Source organism: Oculina patagonica, chromosome 7, assembly GCF_052425735.1.
Source record: "Oculina patagonica isolate OP01 chromosome 7, crgOcupat, whole genome shotgun sequence".
Classification (NCBI taxonomy): Eukaryota; Metazoa; Cnidaria; class Anthozoa; order Scleractinia; family Oculinidae; genus Oculina; species Oculina patagonica.
Genome location: NC_135764.1, coordinates 672,299 through 682,856, shown reverse-complemented (window position 1 = coordinate 682,856; position 10,558 = coordinate 672,299). Strand labels below are relative to the sequence as shown.

The following is a 10,558-nucleotide window of genomic DNA, read 5'->3' as shown; positions in this document are numbered from 1 at the left end:
TTGTTTCTCGTGCCAAGGCTTTGCCGTTTAAGAGAAAAGATAAGGGCTATGGGGACGAGAATGGAGGATTTCATGCGCGGGCAAACTGGGCCGACTCGCCCTACTCGTTCTCAAGAACAATATGCCCATGTTAAATCCCTATGTAATTGGTAATAAGAAATACGAACTTTTTCTTAATTTGATTATTTCGTAAGTTTGGGCATAACTTGACAAACTCTGAACCAAATCTCTCTCCAATTCAAATCTCCCGCAACACTGACCTACTTGTTTTCTTTCAATCAAATGCTGTGGCCCGGAACTTCCTGTGCACATCTCACGAAACCAGTAAAACAAAGACAAAATTCAAAGATACTCTGATTTATTTATAATTTTCTTGTGCTCTTCCACACGCCACTTTAGACACCTCGGCTCAGTTCTGAGCGAGTGAAGGTACAATCGCGTCATCTCTGACCGGAGCGACTTATTCGGCAGCGGCCATCATGTCAGACCGGCTTCTACTTTGAACAAGGAATATTGATACTGAAGATCAGCAAAACATTGTGATCCCGGATTCTCTGAGCTCTGAAAAGTAAAAAGAAAAGTATTTAGCTTTGCGTTATTCAACAAAAATTCACCAGTAAATAACCAATTGCTTTGTATTTGTAGAGGCTCTTCCATGCTCATAGTTAAGGGGAACGGATGAACGACACGATAAAAGGAGAGGGGAATAGAAAGAGCGGGCCCCACTCTCCTCAATCCTCGCCGTTTTTCCTTCCCAGTTTAAGAAACTTTTCGAAGGAACAAGTCCGTCGTCAGTGAAGCACACGTAGAGTTTCCGAGTCTTATCACCCAATAAAAAGATAGCACTATAGCTTATAGATCTTCATGTCAGAATGACGTAATGAACATACGTCATGTTGCTTAGCAACCTTAGTGACGAGAGCCACTGACTGAGCCAGGACTTCGCTCTTCACTGGTTCTCAATCCCTTCCCCCGACTGGAGGACATGCTTGTATTAGCCGGCAATACATTTATTCAGGTTTACTAAAAAGAAGAAAACAAAATTTTGGTTTTGTTGATTGGACCCACTGACTAGCTTACCAAGATACGAGGAACAAGAAGTTGTACAGTGTCTGTTGACTGAAGAAGAATCTTTCTCACATCGGAACCCAACAGCTTGGTGAGTATCGCTGCACAATTCTGTTTCACAGACTCTGAGCTATCTGCAATGTGGAATAAAAAAATTAGGCCGTTCTTTAATCCTTGAAAACGATTCAACTGTTTAAATCTGATTCTCACAGTCTTATTAATTACAAATTGCGCCATGAGGTCAAATTGGTCTTCAAGGAAATGTTGACATGTTGCTAAGCTACAGTCCTCACCAACTACTCAATGGCAATGTTCTGGTTCTCAAAACTGTATTCAGCAGTTAACCCCCAGCTAACGCACGAAAACAAATATTTTAAAAGTCCAAATATCCCAAAAGTTCAGAGCATTGAATAAGTTGTGAAGCAACGCGAAAAACGACGAGTGAACAAATAGACCACTTACTAACCTGCACGTTGCTCTCAACTTTTAAGAATGAATGCTTAGTAAACAACAGGCTAAGCTAAAGAGGGTGTAAAAAAAAAGGTGTAATTAACTGTTGGACTGTGTTGGTAAGACTAGAAAGCTAGCATGTGCTATAGTAAACGTGCTCCACAGACGTTGGAGAATGCGGCTTCCAGCTAAGCTTACTGCAGAATTATACCTGAAACGATTTTCAGCAAAAGAGGGAGCATTTCTATGATCACTTCTGGAACTGCGACCAACAACTCCACAACAGCATCAAACAAGTGCTTCTTTACAACTGACGCTGTACTGCTGGTTACGTCATCCTTATTAGATTCCAGTGCACCACTCGTTGAAGCCATGCTTGTGCAGTGTTGTAAACATACCAACGTCAACTGTACAAGATCTAACATTAGGTTGGCTGGTAAACTGTGACTGCTGTCTGCAGAATCTGATGGTGAAGCTAATTCTACCACACTAGAAAATAGAGGTAAACAACAAAAACACCAGTAATGCATATGATCACCACTCAGGTAAGTCACTCAGGTAAAATGAACTGATCAGTACTGGAAATTCTCCTAATTAGCAGTGTGAAAATGTTTGGGGACTGGTATGGAGAATTTTTATGTTAATAACACGAGTGAGAGGGTCAAAGACGCTGTAATTTGAGCTATGTTGCCACATGATTTATAATCACATAACGTTGTTCTTTTTTTCCTTAATTTAAGGAAACATACCATTTGACAACACATAAAAAGCTGTGCACTGCAGTCACAGGAAGAACTTTGAAGTCATGCTGGTGAGAGAAGAAAAAAAGAGTTAAAAGAATCATCTTAAAATAGACTCTTGTGTTAAGTATTATTATTTTATAACTGTAAATCTAAACTAGTAATCTAAGAGCATGTGCTATTTTTCTGGAATCTTTGCCAAAACTCTAAAGAGTTTTTTAATTTGTGTAGACCAGTCACTCTCTCCTCTGCAGAGGCCTCCTATTTTTTTCGTATGGGCTGGGAAATGGGGAGAGGTAAAAAGTAAGTGCGCGGAGCCTGGGGAGAATCGAAACGAAAGCGCAGGGGGGACACTGTGTTTTTCGCCTTACCCCACTGAAGGAGCCTCTGTGGAGGAGAGGGGACCAGTCATAAAAATAGCACAGATACAATGTTGGTAAGCTTAGTTATGGGTATTTTACATTCATAAATGCTGTTGAATAAACAGGGAATCTTACCAAAAATGTTTCCAGTCCCTGACCCACATGCTGTGACAGAAAATCAGACTGAGGACATTGTCTGTAACACTGACAGGCAGCCTAAGAAGCAACAACAACAACAAAAAAACAGTTTTAACATATTGGCATCCAGTTAATTCGCAAGTACTATACAACTGCACTATTCAATAAAAATTGCACAGTTTTTTGGGGGGCCCCGGGGGGTGTGTTTTTGTGTCATAAGGGAGAGTTTAAATAGGGGGGGTCATTTCCCGTCAAACCTGGCCCCTTTTGCCGGGGATCTGGATTTTCTCGGTAATAGCGAGTGTCTGCAATAGCGGGGTGTCTGCAAGGCAAGAGTTGACTGCCAAAAATGTGGTAATTTAAAAATACCTGTAATGTCATCTGATGAGCCTGCCACTCGCTCCGTCTTTTGGTTGATTCACCCGCATTTTGTACAGCCTGACAATGGACAGAAACACAAACTAAATTGAAATTCACACACACACCATAGTTGTACAGTGCTAGCAAAGCAATAAAATGGTTCCAACAGTAAGAAATGAAAAAAAAAAAAAAAAAAAAAAAATACAAAAGAGATTTTCCTACAGACCTTAAAATGAAAAGAAAAAAAATTTATGTGAAATTAAAAAATTAATTGTTGTAATGAACACTGGAGACGATGATTACTTCTTATTTGGAAACCCCAAAAGGAAAAACGGGACTGTTTGCAGTCTATTGCATCATGACATTTTTGAAAAAAAATATTAGAATATGGACAGTCAAGTCAACCTTTTTATGTCACAGCATCACATAACAAAATTTAATACAATGTTATGTTCACCTGTGTGTCTTGTTCCAGGATACAAAAACTGCAATCTCTAAAGAGAAAAATGAAGATAAAGAATTGAGTTCAATTTTTTTAAAGATGCTCAAAGTTGATCAACATTAAACATGTTCTTACATGAAGCCAGTTAGCTCGTGAGTCTCTGCTTGCTTGCTCTTGTCCTGATACTCACTCAACTGGGTTTTGGAGAATCCTGTGAAGTAATATAACACACAATTATTTTACATTCACTTTCTTAATATTCACATTGGCTGAGAGCAAACAGGTGGAAATCAAGCACAGGATTATTATCCATAGGGTGCCAAGCAATCTTCTGAGCACTGGGTAATTAAAGACAAAACCACTGATGACTTCTCGACCAGCACACTCTATCTAGTTACTCATTTGCACCCGATTTTCCTGTGGACTAGGTGAGGTACGCAAATAAATACCAGTAATAATAATAATAATAATAATAATAATAATAATAATAATAATAATAATAATAATAATAATAATAATAATCATCATTTGTATAGCGCCCTTTCCATAACGTTCAAGGGTGCTTGGACAATGTTAACCAAATGCCATGTTGCAGCTGTGCCCATTTTATGACTCAAATTACTCAAAGATACATGTTTGAGTTAAACTTATCACTTACCTATTGCTACACTTAAAAGAACACTAAGGTATGTTTCCAGAGACAAAGCTGCAGGATTGGACACAAACCCTTGGTAACATGGAGACCTGCACATAAAGCAACACAGTTAGAAAGCAAAGTGGGTACAAAGTTGGCTCATCGAGCAAAACATGTACTAACAATCTTTCCTAATGTTATATAATTTTAAATGATGGAGAAATGTTGTTTCTCACGAAATTTTAATTTGTCACTGGTAAGGTATGCTAGTTGATTTTATTGGATCTCATTTTTGACCTGAACCTCTTTCTCATCTGGACAACTGATCGTTTGGATGGGTGGGTGGGTGTGTGTGTAGGGGGACTCCCATATAAAAGGGGAGAAATGCTCGTCAGAAAGTTGGATTTAAACCCCTAAAGGAGACTAATCTGGGTCTGCCTTGGTCAGTTTAGACCGCAAACACGGTAGGATGTGTTTTTTTTTTCATTTCTTTAGGTGCCACCTTAAGGGAGACCTTGTTTTGTGCTGAACAGCTTACATTGTAAGTGAGACCACAATCCATAACTTAGGGCCTCTTCACATGAGCCCGGTTTACGGGCTGTCTCAGTTACCAGGACGGATTTTGACATCTGTTCATATGGAAAATTTTAGCCCAGTTGACGGGGATAAAATTCAAGAAACGAAGCCAAAATGACGACACATAAAGTTGCATCTTTCGCGACTATCGTAGCTTTATTGACCCTTGTAACTTTATTAGTAAAGCCAATTCGCATATTTCTGAAGTGGAAATAGATACAAGGCAAAATTAAGCCATTTTCACCACCCAGTTACGAAAGGGAAGCTATTTTCTCAAAAAAAGTTGCGTCCCGGCGACCGGGCTGGAGTGTTCATATGGGAAAATATTCTTCCCGATTACCAAGATCTCGGTTGCAGAAACCGAGATATCGGTAACCGGGCTGGCCCACCTTCTCATATGAACACATCCAAAATTTTACAAAGAAAATAGGAGTGAGCCGAGATCTCGGTAACTGGGCCAGCCCGGTCAACCGGGATCATATGAAGAGGCCCTTAAACCCCTAAGCGACACAACGAGCATCCCTATCCTTCTCATATGGGAGTCTTCCCTTTCCCCGCCCTGGCCCTTGATGCACAAACCTGTAATAAAGGACTTGGAGGATGTATTGAATCACTGACACACCAAGCTGACCACCATGACAGCAGGACACAACATTTTGTAACAGTTGGTCATTCAATGATGGAAGGTGAAACAACAGCTCAACTGCTGATCTCTGAATCGCTTCACTCAGCTTTATAAATGAGCCACTATCCTTTGCTGAAAAAAAAACTTCTGTTATGTTATAGATTGAAATTATGCACAAGTTTATTACTTCATTTGTTTCAGAGAACACAAAGTTGTATTTGAACCCAGACTTGAACCTAGTTCTCTGAAACTCAATCTATTGTTCATTTTCTACACATAGTCCTATCTGTTCAAAAGAGAGTAGTAATTAGCACAGGGCGAATTACTATAGGTATCATCATATAACCGACCAAAAACAAGATATCATGTACATATGTATCATCAAATACACTTCAAACATACTACTATTATAAAGTGTTACTCAAAGATATCGTTCATTGTATCTAGTCTGATTTTCAGCCAATTTTATCACCATTTAGCCTGATTCTCAGATGGCCCAGGTCGCTCATGATTACGAGAGTCACAACCTGGGCCATCCGAGATTCAGGCTAATCACCACTGGGGTCTATTTTGTTCAGACATCTTTCTTGGGAGTTAGTGACCAAATACGTTGGCTGAAATTTAGGCTGCATTGTATCAGAACACTTACAAAAGAACAAGGACAGATGAGCCAAAAAGTTGGCATCAGGTTGAAGGACACATTGCACCAGTGCCTTTTTCATGTCTTTAAGGACAAGTTCTGTCATGCCAGGGCTGTCATCCTTCAATTGTACCAACACACCTGGCAATCCTTGGAGCCATTTCTCAACCAATCCATGTACCTCTTTTTGTCTGTTATAAAATATCATAAATTGTTTTATGTTGATTTGATGAATAAACACAGAGGGACTAAGAAGTGTCAGAAAGTGGCAGGTGCAGTACAGAGACCTAAAGGTATAAGTATCAAGTCACACAAAGGAAATTTCACCTTGGCACATTTGGGTTCTCAGGAAAAACAAGGCTGCTAAAAAACACCATCAATGCCCTCTTGGTCCCTGACGTGACATGACTTGACTGGTACAAGTTGTAAGTTGCACTGAGTAGTTCTCTTGTCATGTCAGAATCTTGTGTAAAACAAAACAATATTATTGGGAAACAAATTACAAAAAAGCACTTAAAAGAGTCATCATTTTATTTCCCTGCAAATTTTTTGTTATTTCTTGCAGTGTTTTTATCTCAACATAAAAAGACACATTATGTGGTACTTGAAGAATACTTTACTGCTTTCTACTATGGACTTTCTTGTTTAAACCCATGTACATGTACACATGTATGTTATGTGGGCATAAAGTCACTTCCTGGTGTTAACAGGCTGATTCTTATATACATGTAGCCACAGTTAAAGCATGTAGCATAGTAAATGGTTTGAGCATGGGACTATCAGTAGTCCATATATATAGTGTGATTGTCTGGGTGAGACTAATTTTGAAAAGAACTGTTGGTGGTGACTGAAGTTTTGACAGCCTGAGCGGAAATCAAGTTGTCAAAACTTCAGTCACCAACAACAGTTCTTTTCAGAACTACTCTCACCTGGACGATCACACTATATGAACTATTAATGCATGTGTAAACAATTTGAAAAACATGTACCTTGATTAACATAAAGAACAAGCTGATGAGCAAACTTGACTAAACTCTCCACATGTTCTGTCTGAAATTGCTGAGCCTGTGCACCCCCTTTGGCCTTTAACTCTAACGATTCTAAAACAAACTCCTCAAGCTTCTGAACTGAGGCTTGGTACTTCCTCATGGCCTCAAAATTGTTTCTTACAAACTGGATCATGATTTCACAAATTGCCAGGTTAAGAGCTAACACAGAAGCACTGGTTTTCTCTCCCGCAGCCTGTTGAGATGATTTTCCAGTCTTTCTTTTCCCTTTCTTTAATGGAGTGTGACTTGCTGTGAATGGAAAGTAGCTCATGAAATGCTGATTGATATCTTTAAAAGTACCATGCAAGTAGTTTTCATCTTTGCCCTGTTCAAAGATACCAGGATGCTGTGTTGGATTTCTCTGAGCTGCTTTGAAAATAACTTTGAGAATTTCTGTTATGGCTAACATGACTTCGATGGATGAAGGTGTCACACTGTCTGGTAGACCAGTTGTCATTTGAGCAGGGTTGCATTCAATCCAACATTCCAACAACAATGGTACCACCATTTCCATGAAATCGTTTGCTTGTTGTCTGTCAGTTAGAATATTTGAGTTACTTCCTGTGTTTGCTGATAACACACCGGCCATTGAAGTGTTGTCAAAGGTGAAGGGTAGTAAGATTGGTTCATCAACAGAATGCTGCAAAACCTGAACTTGTGTTGGCAGATGCTTTTGAAAATTGAATACAGGTTTTCTGCTTGAGAAATCAGCATGGTTCATTGACGACAACAGGCTTTCTCCTTGGCAAGGATTTCTGGAAGATTCCAAGGCTTTTAAAAATGCTAATAACTGCTGTAGGACTTTTAAACGTGACCTAAGAGAGGAAAGTTTTCCCTTTGGATTCACGGAAAGTCCTTTGCCTGCTTTAGGTTGTGATCCTTTTGACTTCTTTGTACCTGAAGTGCTCTGATGAGAAATCATGCTCAAAAAGTTTTGAATCAACTGTGAAGAACTTGTCACCATTAAATTTGGGAAGTATCGGAGACACAGTTCTAGAAAACCAAGTGAGTCATGTTGAATGTCATCATAAATATGTGTCATGGCACAACTCAGATGAGCTATAACTAGAGGAGAAAATGGTGCCATTCTTTCTTGTGGCACCAATGGAAATATGAAACAGAGCAACAGAAGCAGAGATTGCCGAACAGATGGGTCACTGTCTGTCATTTTCTCAGCAACTCGTTTGATTATGATTCCAAGATTCTCTTGTAGAAGATTCTCGTGGAGTTGAAATAGATCCTTAAGACCAGCTAGTGCTTCCTGCCTTGTTGTCACACTGTAATGACCAACTTGAGAAAGTAAATCCTACAAGGTGAATGGATATGTGATAAACTGGGTTAGACACTTGCAAAAAAAATAAACCAAAAAACAGGAGAATGCGATAGGCACAGCATTTTAAAGGAACATATATACGTGCAGCATTTTTGGTATACCGTATTTACTCGAATACGCACCGCCCTCGAATAAGCGCCGCATCTGGGACAAAAAAGTTAATAAGCGCCGCCCCCGAATAAGCGCCGCAGTCCAGATGTGGCGCTTATTTGAGAAATCCCATTAAACTAAAAACAGCACACAAAACCACTCTAAAACAAACTTGGACATATCTTTCCATAAAAAGCGATGTTTTGTAGTTCAAAGTGATTGTTTTACCGCTCACCCATTTGTTTTCTATCCAACATTCTTACAATACGTAGTTCTGTAAATGTTGTGATGGCTGCAAACTTTGCCAGGACAGCTAGCGCTACTCCTCTCTTCAACAAGAGACGAATACTGACACTCAAAAGACGCTATTTTTGATAACTGCAAAATATTATATTCTTTGTGACGTCCAAATTTTAAATAAGCGCCGCCCTCAAATAAGCGCAGCCCTCGAATAAGCGCCGCACTTGAGGCGCGAAAAATTAAATAAGCGCCGCGGCGCTTATTCGAGTAAATACGGTAGCTTAGACAAAAGTGGGGAGGCGTGGTGATGATAATAATAATAAATACGGTTATAAATAAATATTTATATAGTGCCCATCCAGTCCTGCTCTAGGCGCTTTGATGTTAGGGACTGGTCATTATTAAGAGGGCAGAGGGCTGGTGCAAATGATGGAAGCAATGTTAAATTTCTCCTGATCCTCCCCTCCCTCAGCAAATTTTTTGCTGACCCCCCCTTCTTACCACAATCACCCCCTTGAGCCTTCCTAATGTACATTCCTAATTTAAGTGGTCCCCCTTTTCCCTGCATAAAAATTATTGTCCCTCCTGCTATTTGCACTAGCCCTCCCTACTCTCTAATAATTACCAGTGTCTTGCTGCAGATGCCATATCAAGGGGTGCTTTCCATTTTCAAAGTGCGACTGGTCGGACCAACAGGAACTGACCGCTGTAAATTGGAAGGGCATTTTCCGCTTAATCCGGGCTAACCCGGTGGAACAGTCCTTTCCATTTTGCATTCCTTTCCCCAGTCCCCCACATCTGTGAGAAGCTACTGAACTAAAGTAAGACAACTGAACAGTTTGTCAAAATGGAACAGTAAATTTTGGTCTGACCAGTCAAAGTCAGACCAAAATCAGACCAGTCATATTCGGGTCAGACCGAACCGAAATGGACCTTTCCATTTGACTTCTGACCGACATTTCCGAAATATTTTGCTTAATGGAAAGCACCCGAGTGGTCTGGGTATAAGTGACGGCTGGGGGTATTGTGTTGTGTTATATGGCAGGAAACTTTCTTTCTACAGTGCTTCTCTTCATTCAGGAGTATATAGACGGATAATGCTAACTGTTGGGGTTAGTTTGATTCAAACTGTTCGCACAATACAGTGAAGAGAAAGCGGGAGACTCGAATGAAAGGGAAGGTAAACTCATAGTCCCAACCAAACCCTCCCCCTATATCCAACGGCCACCCTGCCAAACTGTAGAGGCACGGAGTCTACTCATTGAGCTCGGTGATGGTTTCGTTGAATAATCCATTAACTATAAAAAAACAGATAGTATTGGCCATTAAAAACCTGATACCTTCAAAGTTTGATTTCTTTGATTGGTGGGTTCGCTGTCGAGTTTCTGAAGCTGTTTCGGGATGAAAATCGATCTCGATTTGAACGAAGTGTCAGTCGCATTTTGAGCAGGTTGTAGCTTCTTTCCAACTTTGAGCTTCACCTTCTGGAAATCCTGTTCCTTAAGTTTCCTTTTCCTCTTATTTTTTGCCATGTTTCTCACAAAAATGGAGAAATAGGGCTAAGTAAAGTTCCCTTCTATTAGAAAAGGTCGCAGAAAAGTTGGTTCACGTGTTTGTGCGCCGGCGAAAAACAGGACAGCAGCACTGCTTTGCGGAGCAAGCGCTCTATCAGACCGTCAAATTTGAAGGTCTCGTTGAAGCGATCACTTCATGTAAGACACACTGAGGGACAGAAGCGGGAACAAAGATGGAATTTGGTCATGTAGTGACAGTCTCTCGGAAAAAAGTTGCCATTATTTGGTATGTACTTC

General features: G+C 40.1%; 2 protein-coding genes across 3 annotated transcripts in view; one reads left to right on the top strand and one right to left on the bottom strand.

Moving 5' to 3' along the window:
- Positions 1-341: 341 nt before the first annotated feature.
- Positions 342-10,383, bottom strand: LOC144659759 (testis-expressed protein 10-like). 2 transcript variants are annotated; one of them, XM_078520258.1, is made up of 14 exons: positions 10,088-10,383; positions 7,025-8,390; positions 6,363-6,498; positions 6,045-6,226; positions 5,350-5,527; positions 4,219-4,304; positions 3,696-3,771; positions 3,562-3,612; positions 3,128-3,164; positions 2,756-2,836; positions 2,268-2,326; positions 1,730-2,007; positions 1,081-1,202; positions 342-561 (listed from the first exon to the last, which is right to left on the bottom strand). In XM_078520258.1, exons 1-14 carry the CDS (start codon positions 10,277-10,279, stop codon positions 478-480), a joined length of 2,928 nt encoding a protein of 975 aa, XP_078376384.1. In that variant the 5' UTR covers positions 10,280-10,383; the 3' UTR covers positions 342-477. The 2 variants fall into 2 exon arrangements, with proteins under 2 accessions (XP_078376384.1, XP_078376383.1); XM_078520257.1 differs by having other exon boundaries at positions 3,128-3,196; positions 3,576-3,612.
- A 95-nt stretch (positions 10,384-10,478) lies between these two features.
- Positions 10,479-10,558, top strand: part of LOC144659757 (transformation/transcription domain-associated protein-like) — a 79,317-nt gene continuing 79,237 nt past the window's right edge. Inside the window, exon 1 of the mRNA XM_078520252.1 lies at positions 10,479-10,547. The gene's annotated coding sequence lies outside the window, so the exon portion shown is untranslated. The remainder of the gene's footprint in view (positions 10,548-10,558) is intronic.